The sequence below is a fragment of the Ptiloglossa arizonensis genome, chromosome 9, assembly GCF_051014685.1.
Source record: "Ptiloglossa arizonensis isolate GNS036 chromosome 9, iyPtiAriz1_principal, whole genome shotgun sequence".
In the NCBI taxonomy this organism is placed as follows: domain Eukaryota; kingdom Metazoa; phylum Arthropoda; class Insecta; order Hymenoptera; family Colletidae; genus Ptiloglossa; species Ptiloglossa arizonensis.
In genome coordinates, this window is record NC_135056.1 from 1,821,104 (window position 1) to 1,839,225 (window position 18,122).

Consider the following 18,122-nt stretch of genomic DNA (forward strand, 5'->3'; position numbering starts at 1 on the left):
TGGAGTTGACAGTAAAGATGTAACTCGAAGGACCACTGTCCGATTCGAGGAGTTCTCAATGTTAGTGAAGAACTACGAAACCTTTGATGATTTGTAGATGTAACGATTGAAGAAACTAACTCAAGGAATGTCACTCAGCGGAGACGTTACCTCGGTACACCCTACTACTCCCGAGTCAAGGGTGAGAGGCAACGCGCCACTGACCAATCGCGACGGGCCCAAGGCCTCATAGTGGCTGATGACGCCCGCTACAAGGGTTCGAAGGTGGGAGGCGTCGCGACGCCGAACAGGGTGTCCAAATCACACAGACCTGGACTGGAATTTCCCAACACGTGGAGACCCCACCGCGAGGCCAGGAGTACCCGTGTCCCTCGCGGAGCAGCGTTTATGACGGGCAATTGCCAACATCTGTCCAGTGCCTCGGGCTGCACGTCGACAATTTCTATTATTGCCAACAGGCCCGGTTCGTAGACATTTCTACGATTTGCTAAAGAAACCCGAAGCACATGGGCCCGCCATAAATCGCATCTGTAAGCCTCTACAGTAACTGTACATTATTGTTACTTTGTGATGGTCGGCATTTTTTTGTTCGCACAACCGGTGAATCTAATGATGAAATTTACTTTATTTTTACGTGTTATTCGAGCTGGCAATAGTGATAACGAAGATGCCGGTCCAAGCACATTTTCAAAATAACATATTCTATTTCTATGTTATAAAGGAATGTTAGATAATGTTTTACAATGACAATGATCCGAAACATTCATTAAGGACGGCTGTTGTACAATTGCCCCAAAGTTATTCACATATCAGCTCTATCGTCTGATTTGAATCTAATAGGTTGTTCAATAAGTTTTATTGTTCTACATTGAACAGTACTGTTTTATCGAACGACAAAACTTATTGAACAACCTAATAATCGAGAAAATATTTGACGTGAATTGAAATTACAAATGAATAAGCGTGAAATATCAGGCAAAGCAACAATACGGACAGTATAAGAAAATATTAATTTAAGTTTATCAGAAAAGTTATTTTGATCTATTCTATGCCGATTACGAGTAGTTATACATAATAATAGTTACCTTACTAAACATTAAACTAGTTTATACAATTTTTTTTTTAAATTAAATTTTTTTTCTACTATGCAAATATATTTTATACTTTTATGTACGATTTTGAATGCAAGGACGATTTAGCGTTGCTCGACTTGGAGAAGATGGCTCAGCTCGGGCGCACCGTCGCAAATATTTGCGATGCGGCGATGCTTGAGGTCACTGTTGAGGAGCTTGTTACGCTCATCCAAAGGCTCGCGGCGAAGAACACCGCCTCGGGGCCTAATGGTGTGCTTGGCTGGGTCTGGGTCTTGGTACAGGACGTTCTTGGAGATGGTCTCCGGCAGCTATTTGACCGCTGCCTGGAGACCGGGCGATTCCCCTCCACCTAGAAGGTGGCGCGAATGGTCCTCCTCCGGAAGGAAGGCCGGCCAGTGGACTCTCTGTCCGTGTACTGATCCATCTGTCTTCTTAATGATGCGGGCAAGTTGTTTGAAAGGGTGCTGGCGGCTTGTATCGCCGTGTCTGGCCCCTCTCGGCCTCGACCGTTTCTCAGGGTGGGGTTGTACTGGCAGTGTCGTTGGACATTGCCAATGCCTTTAATGCCCTACCCTGGGAGGCAATCAGACAGGGGCTCATGGAACATCAAGTCCCCGCCTATCTAAGGGCAGTGATCAAGGACTACCTCCACGATAGGTGGATCGAGTGTCTGGGCTGGTACGCTATGAAGCGTAGAGAGATGTACTCCAGCGTTCCGCAGAAGTCCGTACTGGGGCCTCTGCTATAGAACTTTGGGTACGACATGGTTCTGCGGGCCGTGGACCTCCCCGATGGCGTCAGCCTAACGTGTTACGCGGATGACACGTTGGTGCTCTGGCCGTCGGAGAGGACTGGAGGAGAGCCATTCAGCGGGCCGAGGATGGTGCCCGGCGCGTTGTCGACCGGATCAGAAAAATAGGTCTGGAGATGGTTCTCCATAAAATCTAGGTGCGATCCATGCACCTCGGGGACAGCCACTCCCCCCCCCCCCCCCCCCCTGATCCGGATAGGAGAGGCCGTTGTCGAAGTGACATCCCAGATGAGGTACCTGGGGCTGATTCTCAACAGCCACTAGCAGGTTGAGTGCCATTTCCGATCCCTAATCACGCGGTTGAAGAGAATAGTCGGCTATCTGGGCCGGCTCCTCTCCAACCTGCGGGGCCCGAATGACTGGGTACACCGCTTCTATGCGGGCATGGTCCATTCAGTAGCCTTGTATAGGGTCCCCGTATGGGCGGGCGACCTAACTGCTTCCCGGCGTAGTCAGACCCCTTTCTACGAAAATCACTGCGAGTCCCGTGACTGGGGGATGGTTCTGGCGGGACAGAAGGTGGACGCCCTCAGACGCCAGGCCCGGCAATCTATGCTGCTGCGATAGCAGCAGCGGCTGGCCAAACTGGTGTTCGGTCAGCAAACTGTCGGGGCTATCTGATCACTCCCGTTGGAGTGGCTGTGTAGAGGCTACACCTGGGCGGGTAATCGTCGTGTCCTGGTCGACATGATTGGGGCGCGTCTCTCGCTACCGAGTTTGGCTCTTACCACGCAGCGAGAGAAAGTGGAAGGCCGTCGCCTCCTTCTGCGAAACCGTACTTTTAGAGAAAGAGGTCGCGAAACGGAGGCGAGAGCGGCTCGTGTGGGCTCTAATAGGTCCCCTAAGCGTGGCAGGTGGAGGCTCACCTGGGGAGAGGGTACCTCTTACATCCCCGAGAGCGGACACAAGATAAACGCCGCGCCGATGGCTCGGTACCGCCTTGCGTCTCCATGCCGTTGGACGCGGCTACGGAAGTCGCAAGCGGTCATGAGATTGCGGTTCACGGCGTCCAGGCACTGAGAAAAATTGGGGTGGCCAACTTTTCGCCCCCCCCCCCCCCCCCCTAACGGAAATTGGAGTGGACGCGGCGATCGTGTTGCACGCGGAGCCACCGGAAGACTTCATGCGATTCGATTCCCAGTGGCCTCCCGATAACGTGCGAGGATAGTCACCGTGGTAGGGTTTAGTGGATAAGTCCCGCATGCGGGGAATTCCACATTTCCCCCGGCCCCTCGACAAGGGATCGAGGGAGTCTTCCAAAGATTTCCCAACAAAAAAAAAGAGGATTTAACGTATGATGTAGTCATCATCTTTTTTCTCAATAAAGATTAATGTTTAATATTTTACTTTTTGTGTGAATAATTTCTAGTGAGTAAATATTAGTCTATAGAATAATAAGTGTTTTTCAATCAAATTCCTTATCCTGTTATTGTACCACTTCTTACGATGCGACTTGTACGATTATTCTTATGAATGACTGTACATTCTACAGGTGCAACAATCAACTGTCATTCTCTGTATTAATATAGTCGTTAACTGTTAGGCAACCGCCTACGGCCTACAGAAACGAGGTAGGCTTCCATATCTATAGGGTGCTTACGTAATTTTGTATTACGTGTTAAGGAGGCCACATACATGTAAATGGATAAAAAAAATCGATTTTCAAAACTGTTTTTTTTTTTTATTGTATGATATTTTAACTTTGGGGCGCTTAAATTGAAGAGTGTGGAGGTAAAGGAAAGGAAAGCGAGGGAAAAGGAAGGGAAGGCGTTTCATCCCGGGCCTGCTAGTGGACTCGTCAGTAAGGCATCCTAGCAGACCCTGCCTTATACGCCGGTACATTGGGAGATCGGTAAGGGACATTGATTGTCTAGCAGCTTCCCGGGCGCCAAGTGCGCAAGCTGTGTCGTACCAAGGCTTTCGCCTAAACCGAACGGTGTTGGAGCTAGCTTGCAACCGCTGCCAACGGTTACGCACGTAGGTGTTTTGTGCGGCGAGCATGGAAAAACCCTCCTTCACCGCTCAAGGATCATAAGGAGAGTAGATTGTCCCGTTGGGGAGGTGATCCACTTCGCCGTTTGGCAATTAATTACTGTGCAAGCACAGCAATCAACGGCGAAACGTTACCAGCGGGAGCCCCGAGGAGGCGAGATCACTAGCTCGAAGCTCAGTCTCGTACGGGCTCGCGGATCTCTCAGTGAGTGTTTGACGTCGGGTGCCGTAGCATCCGGTGTTTCCCGTCATGGCACACTTCTTCCTGATGGAAGCAGTGCCCGTGATATCATGTACGGGTGCTGTTCTGTGTTGTAAGAAGGCTGATTTTATGGTCTTATTTCTATTTTTCTTTTGGTTTCAGTCGTTGTACTTACCTTGTCTCTCGAGATCTCATTGCCATGGCTGCGAAAGTGTGCAATAGGGGATATGTGTTCTTACGTGTCAGTTCCGGTAGTGTGCAGGGCCATTGGATGTTGGCTCGTGTGACTTTTTCTCTGAGTGCTTTTCGTTCTTCGTCGTGGTTGGGGCAGTGGAAAATGATGTGTTTTATGGTGTCTCCTTGGCCACAGCTGCATATGTCGTTGTCGGAGATGCCAAGTTTATGTAGTTTTTCCTTTATCTTACCGTGTCCTGTCAGGAGTTGCATGGTATAAAAGTTTGGGTTGATCCATGTTGCCTTTATTCTTTGCTCTACATTGTCGAAGAACTCGAATATATTTCTTCCTTTAGTTGTGTGTGTCCAGTTCGTCTGCCATGTATCAATGGTTTGCGTTTTTATTTGTACTTTTATCTGCTTGATTCTTATTTCATCCGGTTCGCCTTCCAATGGTGTGAAGTGGAGTTGTCCTATTTTGAATTCTTCGTTGTTTCTGAGGTGATAGAATGCTTTCCTTTCAGTGAGGAGTAGTTCTATTGGGGTGACTCCTGCGAGCAGGGTAAGGGTATCCGTTGATACGGTTTTCTTCTGGTGGCAAGCGTGGGTAGCGCCGCCACAAAACTATATACAGTTCAAATTTTATTGAATAATTCGTAAAATAGACGAAGTTATAGCCTATCTCATCGGACGCTCATCTTCACACTCCAATCGAATTCTCTGCGTCGTATAATTAAGGCATTCAAATAAACGAAAAAGACTCATATTCAAAAACGTGTGGTTATAAGACTTTGACCATGTGTTAAAAAAAAAAAATGGTCTCGATGGTCACAATAAATTAACTGGGAAAACAATAGCTAAATTATGTATTCTGATTTGGCTATAGGAAGAAATTGTGACTCTGTTGAAAAAATAAAAAACACAATTTGGGCCACATTTTATCACCGCAGTTCAACGGATGGAAATCCTTAACACACATTCTGTCCTGAAGGCGTTGACTCGTGGTGCACTTGACAGAAAGGTAAAGCAGTGGAGGCTATAAGTACCCATAAGCATGATACAAAAAAGACACTTCCTTCCGAGGTTCTAGCGGTAAGAAAACCTATATATGAAGATCTGTGTAGCTGCTCGTGGTAGATCTCGAGGATCTTTCGAGCATTGAATGTGTTTGCACGATGGGTGCCGACTATAGATGACTCGAAGGACCACCTTCCCGTTGGAAGGACTAACTGTTGTTGATCGTTGTCCACTAGGCTGGACCGATGGAGGTTGTAATGCCGCCTTCGAGGTCTCCGCCGCTTGCTGCTCTCACGTCCAGGGGGGTGTTGAGCGTTGTCCTCACACACGGCGCCTCACTGGATGCACAAGTCGGCTGCCGAACTTCCTCGAAGGTCCAAGATTCCGTGGAGGCTCGAGGGATTGCTGGTAATTCCCTCGAGGAGTGCAAGTTCTTTGTGGGAACTAACGCCGGAAGCTTCACACGTCAATCCGTGCGTTCAGGCCAAAACTCTAACCGTGATCTCTTAGCTGTACTCTGTACGCCTTGGTTGTAAGCCCTTGGCGATACTCTGTACACTCTAGTCGTCGACCCTTGGTTCTATTGTCTTGGTGGTATTCTGTGCAACTAATCTAAGATTTCTTGGGTCAGTGCAAACGTCGCCTCGGTTCGCCCTACTCCCTTGAATTAAGGGTGGGTGGCGACGAATGCCTGACCAATTACGACGGGTCCTAGTCCCGCCGAATCTAGGACATGCCCATCGCTATGGGGCTTAGGTGGGGGCGTCGCGACGTAGACAGGGTGTCCAAACCCCCGCAGGCCTGGGCTAAATTTTCCAGCATCTTGAATGATGCAACAAACGGCGCTAGGGCCTCGCGTGCCAGGCGATGCGGAGGGTCCCTGTCTAAGTGCCTGCAGTGGTTTATGACGGGAAATAGCTATCACTGGCTCCGTGCCTCGAGTCGAACAACAAATAAACGGACCCTCGGTGACAGGCCCGTGCCGTAGCCATGTGGACAATTTCTCTAACAAACTCGAAGCACGGTCCCGCCATAAAACGCAGCTGCAATCCTCTACATACCGCCCACCTTGAACTACTCGAGTTCAACTAAATCAAAATAACCTTATGCTATATCGCCTATTAATTAACGTTGCTAAACGACTAAAATACAGTTTTTAAACACACGCATCGCGATCAATTGACTGCGCATGCTCCTTTTCACTTGACTGCGACTGAAGTCTCTTCTTCCTGCACGTTAGTTCCGTGCCGAAATATCGCTCCTGCGTGGCGAGGATAATTCGGCGCTCAGCCGCTACAAGTTCGTCCACGGCAAGCGGGCACGGAAGACTTCCCGGTTTTCCGGTGTCGCGTTGACGTCGCGCACCCTTACAAAATCTAAAGACATATGCTAGGACCCGACAGAGCTTGTCGAGGCACGAGTAGCGCGTAGCTAGCCCCAGCACCACGGATTCGCAACCGACCGTCGTCGCTAATTGCAAGATTTGCGGTGCCCTTGCCTCCGGAACCTCTATCACGGGTGGATCACAATGTGGCCATTTTTCGCTGTCCAACGATAGCCATGTTGGGCCGTGCCACCACAGTCGGTCGCTCTTGAGAGCGGCCGAGTCGGCACCGCGTGATAAGATGTCTGCCGGGTTGTCGCCGGATGCGACATGTGACCATACTTCTGGTCCGGTTAACTCCTGTATTTCTGATACACGATTGGCTACAAATGTCTTCCATCGCCTTGATCTCTCACGAATCCATGCCAAAACGATCTGGCTGTCGGTCCAACAATAGTCGCGACACGATTTGAGGCGTAGGGCCTCCCTAACCTTTTCTAATAGCCGCGCTAGCAGTACGGCACCGCACAATTCAAGCCTCGGCAGGCTTATTGCCTTTAAGGGAGCTACCCGTGATTTCGCGCACACCAAACGAGAGACCCACCGTCCCTGTTGCGTTCGCGAACGCAGGTAGATGGCCGCGCCGTATGCCCGTTCCGACGCGTCGGAGAACCCGTGCAACTCGACGCCCAGGCTGGAGGACGGCACGCGCCGCGGGACACGCAACGTGGAGATTTCCCGTATCTCTTCTCGGAACCGGCCCCATTGGGATTGAAGCTCTTGTGGGAGGCTTTCGTCCCATCCTACCTTGGCCGCCCAGAGTCCCTGCATGAATATTTTTGCCCTAACTATCAAGGGTCCGACGAGTCCCAACGGGTCAAAAATCTGGGCAAGTTCCGCGAGGACGTGGCGTTTTGTAATTCGAGGGAATATTTGATAATTGCTGCTATATCCTAGCTCGTCGGTGGCTATGGACCATAGCAAACCCAAGGTCTTCGGTTCCATATCAACCGACCTAAATTCCAGCTGATCTGTTCCACCACCGTGGTGGCTTATTGCTCTGGGGTCGTTGCTTGCCCATTTCCGTAACGGGAAACCGGCACTAGCCAAGACCCTTGTCAGGGATTCGCGTAGCTCCGCGACCTGCTGCACCGTCTCGCACCCGGTCAGCAGGTCATCAACATAAAAATCATGCAGGATCGCCTTGCTGGCTGAGGGGAATGACCGCGCGCACTCCCGGCCTACCTGCTGTAGGACACGGGTTGCTAAGTACGAAGCGGAGGCGGTACCATACGTCACCGTATTTAACGCGTACGCGCCGATGCCCTCGTCCTCGCTGAACCGCCAGAGGATTCTTTGGTAACGTCGGTCCTCTTCCCGAATCGCGACCTGCCGGTACATCTTGGCAATGTCTGCCGAGAGGACGATTGGGTGCTTGCGGAACCGAACCAAAATTCCAAACAGGTCGTCCTGCACCTGCGGCCCCACAAATTGAGCGTCGTTGAGTGATACGCCGGTGGTGGTCCTTGCGGACCCATCGAATACGACGCGGAGTTTTGTACTCGAGCTGGTGCCCTTCAGTACCGCGTGGTGGGGCAAGTAGAAACTTGCTTCGCGTTCGTTCGCGGATTTCGCGTCCAGCTTCGACATGTGCCCTAACTCTACGTACTCCCGCATGAAATCCTTGTATTCTCTTCCTAACTCGGGATTTTTCTTGAATCGCCTTTCCAGATTCAGAAATCGTCGTTCTGCCTGAGCGCGAGACCCACCGAGCTCCCCGACTCGCTCATTAAACGGTATCGCGACCACGAACCGGCCATTTTCATCGCGCGTCGCGTTCTCCCGAAAATGCTTCTCGCACGGATCTCTGCCGTTCGCGCGCCCGACGTTGCCGACCTCCTCCACCTCCCAGAAACGCGAGACCGCTGCTTCTAAGCTTGCATTCGTACTCGCGTGGAATCCGGACGCAAACCTGACCTTGCCCTTCAGAGCGGGCCACTGTAGGCTCCCACCTAACACCCACCCGAGTCGTGTCTTTTGCCACAGAAGGTGGCTGGTTCCCACCCTTACCTGGCCGACACACAGGAGCTCCCAGAATAGGCCGGCGCCTATAAGTAGATCTACGTTCCCCGGGACTCCGAACTCTGGGTCAGCGGGCGTTATTCCGGAAGGTGTAGGAATGTTGGCCCTTTCCAACGGCATGTTGGGAAGCCTCTCGGTGATTGCTTCCATTACCAGGCACCCCAAGTTCGCCTTGAAGTTTCCGTTGCTGGATTCCAACCGCACCTGGGTGGTTGCGCGGATGGTGCTTTTGACGCGCCCCAGAGCACCCACCGTGTATTCGAACGCCCGACACGGCAGGCCGGCCCGCTTGCAAAACCCCTTGCTCACGAAATTCGCTTGCGAACCTGAATCTAACAAAGCGCGACATTTGTACCTGTTCCCTCCCTTCCCTATGACGACGACGACCGCCGTGGAAAGGACGGTGTAACGGGTACAGGGTTGTGCCGCGCTTAAATTATGGAACGCCACGGTGGGGGGTTCCGATTTCACCTCACGTTCCTCGAGATCTGATTCCTCCCTATGTAACAAGGTGTGGTGCTTGCCATTGCACCTTGAGCACGTTCTTCGTGTGCACGCTTTGACTCCATGACCGGGAGCCAAACAGTTGTAACACACCCGTGCCTGTTTTACTACTGCATGTCGTTCAGAAACGGACATGGCTTTCCACTTTGAGCAATTATTCAAGAAGTGATCACCAGTGCACACTACGCATTTTCTGGCCTTGCCAGCGACGTGCGACACTGGGGAGAACGTTCTACCCACTGCTTCACGAGATTTTCTAATTACTGTCTTCGCGCTTGGTAGGGAACTTGGAACGTTGCTCGCATCCCTACGAAGAAGGTATTGAGATCGTTGCTCCATGAATCCGACGAACTCGTGAAACGTGGGCAGCGTCTTCGAACCCATGGCTCGCCTCTCCCATTCATCACGGGAATCTACATCTAACCTTTTCGCGAGTGCCGCATTAACAACAGCATCAAGGTGGCCCGCGGGCTCCAACAGTGACCCGAGAGCACGCATGTTGTTAACTGCCCTATCCGCGAACTCACTGAGTGATTTACCATCCTGTCGCCTAGTCGGTTCGATCTCTAGGAGGGACTGAATATGATGGTTCACTAATAGCCTAGGGTCGTCGTATTTTTCCCTAAGCCGCGCCCAAGCTAATTCATAATTGGCTGCTGACACGCTAAATGATTCAATTGTTCGTGCCGCAGCACCCGATAACGAAGTCGTCAGGTAGTTGAAACGGTCAATAGCAGACAACTTGTCCGAACTGTGGACTAAGGAGAGAAAGGTGTCCCGAAACCGAATCCATTGCCCACAATCTCCGGTAAAGATTGGCAATTGTACGACAGGTAACTGCGCCGCCGGATGAGGATCGGACGGTACCTGTCTGTCGGAGGTGGCCGACGCCGTGCTAGGCGCCGCTTGACCGCGAACCTCTATTATTCGTTTTTCGGCGACGGCCATAATATTGAAGTATTTCTCCTCAAACTGCTCGCGCTCGTCTACCTGTGCTTCCGCTTGCGGGGTGTCCATTAAGGACGTGTCTATCTGCGATTGTATAGATTCAAATTTCTCGAGAAGGCACTGATTCGACTGAACGCGTTTTTCGAAAGCGGTTAAATTTTCGCGAACGTCTGCTGACTCGACAAACCTTCCGAAACTGGTCAACCTAGACTTCACATGCCTTCGTTCGAGAACAAGTGATTTTACGGACTCCATCTTTACACGATCAACACACAGATTGAAACAATAAATGACTCACGGACAAGAGGAGTGGATTGGCGGCTTCAGGCGGCTTCCGTAGACCGTCCTGCAGAATACTCGTTGTTCGTGCTGTCCGGATCCTAGGGCTGGTGCCGTCCTGGATGCTGCCCCCTTCGGTTGTCTCCTCGTCGCTGTGGTCCAAGTTTTGGGTGTAGCAACCCTCGATGATGCCCGTCGCTTGCTGCCTTCACGTCCAGGGGGGTGGTGAGCGTTGTCCTCACGCACAGCGCCTTACTGGATGTACAAGCCGACGTGCACGTTGCACGGAGCCCAAAATGCTTCGTGACTGTAGATTCCAGCCGACTGTCCGACTCGTACGAACACAGTGGCTGCTTTCTGGCTGGTCCTCTCTGAAGGACCGATGTTGCTGGATGATCCGGCTCGACACCAGAATGTAGCTGGATTATCCAGCTCGTGGGACCATAGGTCGCTGGTTCAGATCCGGCTCGTACGGACCAAAATGTAGCTGCTCGTGGTAGATCTCGAGGATCTTTCGAGCATTGAATGTGTTTGCACGATGGGTGCCGACTATAGATGACTCGAAGGACCACCTTCCCGTTGGAAGGACTAACTGTTGTTGATCGTTGTCCACTAGGCTGGACCGATGGAGGTTGTAATGCCGCCTTCGAGGTCTCCGCCGCTTGCTGCTCTCACGTCCAGGGGGGTGTTGAGCGTTGTCCTCACACACGGCGCCTCACTGGATGCACAAGTCGGCTGCCGAACTTCCTCGAAGGTCCAAGATTCCGTGGAGGCTCGAGGGATTGCTGGTAATTCCCTCGAGGAGTGCAAGTTCTTTGTGGGAACTAACGCCGGAAGCTTCACACGTCAATCCGTGCGTTCAGGCCAAAACTCTAACCGTGATCTCTTAGCTGTACTCTGTACGCCTTGGTTGTAAGCCCTTGGCGATACTCTGTACACTCTAGTCGTCGACCCTTGGTTCTATTGTCTTGGTGGTATTCTGTGCAACTAATCTAAGATTTCTTGGGTCAGTGCAAACGTCGCCTCGGTTCGCCCTACTCCCTTGAATTAAGGGTGGGTGGCGACGAATGCCTGACCAATTACGACGGGTCCTAGTCCCGCCGAATCTAGGACATGCCCATCGCTATGGGGCTTAGGTGGGGGCGTCGCGACGTAGACAGGGTGTCCAAACCCCCGCAGGCCTGGGCTAAATTTTCCAGCATCTTGAATGATGCAACAAACGGCGCTAGGGCCTCGCGTGCCAGGCGATGCGGAGGGTCCCTGTCTAAGTGCCTGCAGTGGTTTATGACGGGAAATAGCTATCACTGGCTCCGTGCCTCGAGTCGAACAACAAATAAACGGACCCTCGGTGACAGGCCCGTGCCGTAGCCATGTGGACAATTTCTCTAACAAACTCGAAGCACGGTCCCGCCATAAAACGCAGCTGCAATCCTCTACAATCTGAGTCACAACAAATTGTTAAAACGTTGGGGCGAATACACGCAAAATAACAATGAAAGTTTAAATAATTTGATCTGGAAAATAACACCGAAAGAAGTTTACAGTGGCTCAACTATAGTTGAAATTCTTTCAAATATTGCTGCAAACGTATCTAATGATGGTGCCAGATCATTATTGAAAATAATGCAGGTAATGGGTAATGAGTACATCAGTAGTGTAGAAATTTTATTTAAGTGAGTAGCGGTGATTATAGAATAAGGGTGAATAAAGTTCTAAGATATGTGTGTATTGAATGATGTAATAGTAGGAACAAAATATTAACGAAACATACAATTAATAACTACGCTCACTATGCTGACTACGCTGACTACGCTGTTCCTTCGCGACACGACGCGTTTCGATGATTTTCTAACGACTGCTGTTGATTGCCAATAACTGCCAATGACCGCTAAAGACTGCCCAAACGCTCTTCTTTCGCACCTTATATCCTCACACACATTCATTCCCTTTCATTCTAATTCTCAATCTCTCTCACTTAATGCGTCTGGTCACGTACACCGAAAATTTCCTAGTACGGCGCTATCTCAATCGTTCTTCTTTCACTCTTCGCTCGCTCGTCTATTTCCAAACACTTCGGATTCTCTCTGGCCAACACTCTCGCATTACCACAGTAGGCTTCATCAGAAGTTGATTGACGGTTGAGCTTGGTAGAGCGCGCTAGAAAGAGTTCTACCAAAGAGACCAGAATGATGTCAATAGAATTAAAATTGAAGCTTTAACATCCACAGAAGAAGAGTTATATGAGCCCGGAATCGATGATTCAATTTAAGTGTAAAAACCAAAGAAATTCTTGTGTTAGATCCATGATCAAAATATTGGCACATTTTCCTCAGAATCGTGTTTTCCAAAACGGTGCCCAAAATATTTTGAGAACTAATGAACCAATCTTGTTGAAATTTTGCACAGAGTTTTTTTATACAATTATTTAATAGTTGTCGTAGGATTTTTGTATTTTAAATTATAGTTTTTTTTGTGTTATAAATAAAAAAGGCACGTTTTTTCAGTAGAAAATCGTACGTCCATATTGGAACAATCGCCATTTCATGAAAAATCAATATTTAAAAATTAAACTATGACAAAAACTTCCTTTTCTTATGCACTTAACAAAAATTTGTTTATTTCTTGCTTCAGATAAAAATTCCAGGAGATATCATGGGCACCGTAGAAGTCTCTACCATAAAACAGCCTTTACAAGACAACTTCAACAAGACGATTATTTAAGATTTTTAAATGAAATTTTAAGGAAATATACGTTAAACTATATACTATAAGACCTAGTTGAAGCTTTTTCAAGAAAATAATGTTTTCATAAAAAAGGAGTAGTGAAAATGTATCCAACTTTTTCTGTATGTAGTCGCTTAACCAAGTTGGCGTGATGCCACACTCGCTCTGAACTGCAAACGGGCGGAACCACTTGGCGACGAGAGAAAATATAGTTTAACTCTAACATATCTTATAAAAACTGATACTAATTACAAGATGTTTCGGTAACTGAAAAATTACAATGACGTAATGCGAGGATTTTAAATAGGTTACCTTATAGGAATTAAGGTTTAATATCGCTCGGCGTCATTGGCTATTCGATGCTCGACAAAAACAACGATGATGGCTTCCACCCAGCAGTCGCATTGATAATATCTGTATAGATAGAAGTTTATGTATTGTGTGGAAAGTTTTTTATTATTATCTCGCAACTATTAAATATTTGAAGCTAAAATTTTATATTTAGGATCTATCTTCCTCCTTCCCAAAATTTGACGTCGGTCAAACCTTGGGCAGAGAGCATTAAAAATCCGAATTTTTCCACTTGAAACCTAAACACTTGCTACTATTTTTTAGAATTTACTTTTCTGTTTTGTAAGTTTTTTATGGTAATGTTGAGTATTTTTGTTGTTATAATAATAGAGTCCTTGTGTTCTTCCAATTTTTCTATTTTTGAATGTAAAATATTCATAATGGAATGGACGAGAAACATGTGTTTCTTTCACATTTTACATGTATTCACATTTACCTTTCTTGAAGCATAGAAATCTTTTTTGTAAGTCACCGTTAAACGTACATTTACGTTTTGATATACTGAAATCTTGTAAGAATTTGTTTCATTAACCATTAACTGGGAAGACATTGCTTACGATATAAGAGAACGTGTGACGCGTGACAAGTGACGAGTAATGATTGCCGATCGCGTAACTATCGATGAACAAACAAAATATCGGTAATATTAAAAATCCGAATCACTATGAAAAATCCCCTCAGACGTCCTCGAACACTCAAAAAATTAAGACGAATCCGAAGAAACCCGGACAATTGACAGCTTTAGCTGAACCTAACGATCAAGTTTAATCACTCCGAGCCCTCCGCTCGATAACGAGAAAAAAACTAGTCCTAACCGAAACCTAAACTTTCATAAAAACTATAATACTAATACAGTTTATGTTAAGGAGAAACATTTGGTTAATTTTTCTTTTATTAACACTATGGCAGTTTGAATAACCCGTGAAGAAAAAATTAAATTCGATCATTAGATTTATCCATTATACAAACACAAAAGATCTGAAATAGCAGGTAAGCGACAATATCCTGTTGATACATACGCTGTCACAAACGCGTACGTATAAGCTGAATTCAATGTAATAGTGCGAAAGGAATGTTGCTAATATCTCAAACATTAGTGCTAAATGGAAATTCTGCCAGTGGAAAAAGTTGTTAAAAATTTCACCTTTAATAATATATTTGAAAATCATGGAACTCGGAGAAAAGGCAGGTAATCGACAGCCCTTTGTGTTTATTATGATATTAAATATACAGAGTAAATATTCTCTCACCAGTCAATTTCAAAGGAGTGCCGTCATCTTATTCTATTTCTCTCTTACAGATATAGCTGTTTCCACTGCAGTACAGTTAAAGGTCTAACGGAGGTGTTAATTTTTTTTAGACCTGATACGATTTGTTTGGGCGATCTAGGCTGGTCCATAAGCGGCTGGTGTTGAGGGTCGCCAGCAAGTATAGGACTGTGTCTTATAAGGCGTGTTTTGGTTGAGAGAGGGGCATTTACTACTCCCTCTTCATATGACGGTGTCGGGACTCCCAGCGGCAGAATCGAGCCATGCTGCCCCGCCTTTCCTTCTGTGGGTTGTACGAAGAGCAATCGTGAGGCCCAATTTCACGGCCCCTAGCCGCGCTTGACGACATGAAGAAAGAGAGATGGCGCATCCCCCGTTTGCTACCGGCGCAGCATTTATCTTGTATGCAGTAACCTTGTTTTGGAGAACAGGGGAGGAAGAGAGCGAGGCGATCAAATAAGGTATTTACGCCACTGAGCATGGCCCTCACTCGCTCAGGCGGATCATGGTCGCAGGGACAATGCCAGCAGCGCGTCGTTTCAATAAATGAGGCTACCAAAACCTCTGCTCAGCGACTCCGACAGGAGTGGTCTGGCAGCTCCAACAGTCCGTTGTTTAGCGGTGGGCCAATCGCTGCTGCCACTGCAGTAGCATGGACTGTCGTGTCTGCCGCTTGAGAATAATCAGCCGCATGCAAGTCCACGAACAAATCTAGTGGGACAAATCCCGATAGAACAGCTGCTGTCTCGTAGGATATCGTCCTGTATGCCCGGGCGACTCGCAATACTAGCCGCCTATGAATCCGGCGCAGTATGACACTATTGCAAAAGTTGATTTCCTACCCACATTGAGGCCCCGTACAAGGCCACTGAGGGGACTAGTTTTGTGTAGAGGCCACGGACCGGATCACTTGGCCTTTGTTCAAATTATGAAAGAACCGGCCTAATGCGTCGTCTACCCTTTCCAATAGCAGATCCAGGCGACTGAAGTACTCCCCAAAATGCCAGTGGTTGTCGAGATCGAATCAGTCTGAGATATTTCATCTGGGTACTACGATGGTCTTTTTCATCAGTCGACTCAGATGTAATGGGGTCATTTTCCCTTCATCTACGATTTAAGAAATAGATTCGATAGATAGAACAAAATGGAACCACCCACCGGATAACCAACCTCCATAATACCACTGAAACCAATGAGTAAAATTTCTTCTTTTCTCAAATGAATTAAAAATTTCAAAAATGTTTAAATGCGCCTAAGTATTTTTTACAAATTCTACTTGTTTTTTCTTCTTCTCAAAAACTCATGGTTTTCTTCTGGTAATACAAAAATGGTAACCAGCTTTTCTAAGTGTTTGCCTTATGGTTTCTATATTTATTGTTTTTCTAGCAATGCTTATAACTTCCTTGCAAATATCTGATGCACTAATTTGCATGTTTCTTTTTTAACATTTTTAATGATTTTCCATTCTTCTCTGTGACTTAAAATTTTTGGGCAGCTATTACAAAGATTATTAATCACATTAATAGTGCATTGTTTTTTCTTATTATATCTTTCACTGTACTATGTGGTATTTTAACAATATTTGATATATTATGTTGAAATTTTCCATTTTTAAATAATAATTATATTATCTTTTTTTCTGATATGATAGATTCTCTAGTTTTCACCATTTTTCTTATAAAACATGTGTAGTAATAAACAAATTTCAAATACGTTATATAAAACAAGGAGCATCAGAAAAACAAAACTATGCAAAAACATAAACGATCTTTTCTTCACCTTCTCTGGTGGATGGATACTTTTGTGCATACATTTTTATCACATACACAACTAGCAATATTTTATTTATGTACTATACATAATGTTTCAGTTCAGTGAAATATTATATAAAATATATAACATTAATCAAATAAGCAAAATATGTTGCACTTCTAAAGTGAGTGGATATTTTTGTAACTAATTAAGATTTTTTATTGACTTTCTTTTTGATGTTATTTATAAATAAAATAAATATTTAACACTTAACAGTGGTCATAGCCATGCAGTAATTTATCCCTCTAAATTCTCCTATAAAACTATTGCAATTAATTATTTTTCTATAATAAATTTATTGCTTTACTTACATTCTCTAATGTCCATAAAAAAATTGCTATATTGTACTGTATTCGTTTTCAAATGAAAAAGAAAAATTAAATATGTTCAACAAGGTTTAACTAAAATGTGTTTAATGACATTAAAGTGTAATTTGATAAAATTCAAATATGTAGATATTTGATTTAACTCTATCGTCTATCACTTAATTTTAAAAAACGCAAAACTATAAATGATGATTTAATTTTTACCGATTTGGAAGTTAAGGCTAGCTCAAACATAGCCCCCTTATTAATTACCAAATCTTGAAAAAACTAATCCTAATTTGTAATGTTTAATTAATTATCAGTATAAAATTTTGTAATATTGGAGATACTTGTTTAAAATGACTTTTTTCTGTTTTTGATACATGAATCCGCCAATCTGCATAGCCACATATAAATATATAAAATGCCGAACATAACTATTTGCCTATGCACATTAGATAATAAAAGTGCAATACAAAAGTTGCAAGGATTAGTCGTTTTAAGAAGTTATACACTGTTTTTAAAAACATAGTTTCAAGAAAAATACATTTCCAGTATCCAAATGTAATTCTTCAAGTTTTCTTTATATTCTCTCCTGCTTCATACATATGGCCTTCTATTTCAATTTCAACTTCTTGTAAGGTCTATTAAAAGAATCTACAAGCAATTCAACCTTTTTTAAAATGTTAGTTTATTAGCTATTTATGTGCTCCTTTTATCAAGCATATTACATATTGCAGCAGTTGTTGACCCTACTGTTATGTTTATATTACTCATAATTAATAATATACTAGAAAAACCTGTCTTGAATATATTAGTAGTAATATAAACAACAATGTTTATATTTACAATGCTGCCCAATTTTGGGTGAATAAGTGACTACTCCTCAGTTCCAGATAAATAGGGATAGTTGTTTTTAGCACATCACTTTATGGATTTTTCCATCACATCACCGCTTAGTTTTTTTAGCAGGCACACTAATAGAAGAGTCATAACGGCATTTCCAAAAATAATTTATTTTAAAAACTGAAATCTTCTGTTCTTCAATTTTAAGACTTTAAACTAGTATTTAAAACAAGAAAATTCGACTTTTAGTTTAATTTTTTAAATTTAAATTTATAAAACGGCAAACACCTTAAATTGCATCCGCATTTTTCCTGATTCATCTTTTTCAAAGCAGTAGTGCGCTACACACTCATATTAGTACCTAGGGCGTTAGTAGAGAGCGCTACAAA

At 45.5% G+C, this 18,122-nt stretch overlaps 3 protein-coding genes across 3 annotated transcripts in view; all 3 read right to left on the reverse strand.

Moving 5' to 3' along the window:
- Nucleotides 1–18,068, reverse strand: part of LOC143151364 (putative ATP-dependent RNA helicase TDRD12) — a 34,415-nt gene extending 16,347 nt beyond the window's left edge. The window contains exons 1-2 of the mRNA XM_076320437.1: nt 17,737–18,068; nt 14,753–15,877 (exon numbers count right to left, since the gene is read on the reverse strand). The gene's annotated coding sequence lies outside the window, so the exon portion shown is untranslated. The remainder of the gene's footprint in view (nt 1–14,752; nt 15,878–17,736) is intronic.
- LOC143151404 (uncharacterized) lies at nt 3,622–4,906 on the reverse strand. The gene is made up of 2 exons (XM_076320504.1): nt 4,275–4,906; nt 3,622–4,162 (listed from the first exon to the last, which is right to left on the reverse strand). The coding sequence occupies exons 1-2, from the start codon at nt 4,544–4,546 to the stop codon at nt 4,015–4,017; spliced, it is 420 nt and encodes a 139-aa protein (XP_076176619.1). The 5' UTR covers nt 4,547–4,906; the 3' UTR covers nt 3,622–4,014.
- LOC143151436 (uncharacterized) lies at nt 6,447–10,403 on the reverse strand. The gene has a single exon (XM_076320535.1). It carries the CDS (start codon nt 10,401–10,403, stop codon nt 6,447–6,449), a length of 3,957 nt encoding a protein of 1,318 aa, XP_076176650.1.
- Nucleotides 18,069–18,122: the final 54 nt, after the last annotated feature.

Excerpts from the sequence above, each read along its gene's own strand:
- LOC143151404 (XM_076320504.1), bottom strand. The coding sequence starts at position 4,546 with ATGCAACTCCTGACAGGACACGGTAAGATAAAGGAAAAACTACATAAA. Across the intron at positions 4,163-4,274 it reads ATGAGATCTCGAGAGACAAG|GAAGAAGTGTGCCATGACGG; the intron begins GTAAGTACAACG and ends TGCTTCCATCAG.
- LOC143151436 (XM_076320535.1), bottom strand. The coding sequence starts at position 10,403 with ATGGAGTCCGTAAAATCACTTGTTCTCGAACGAAGGCATGTGAAGTCT.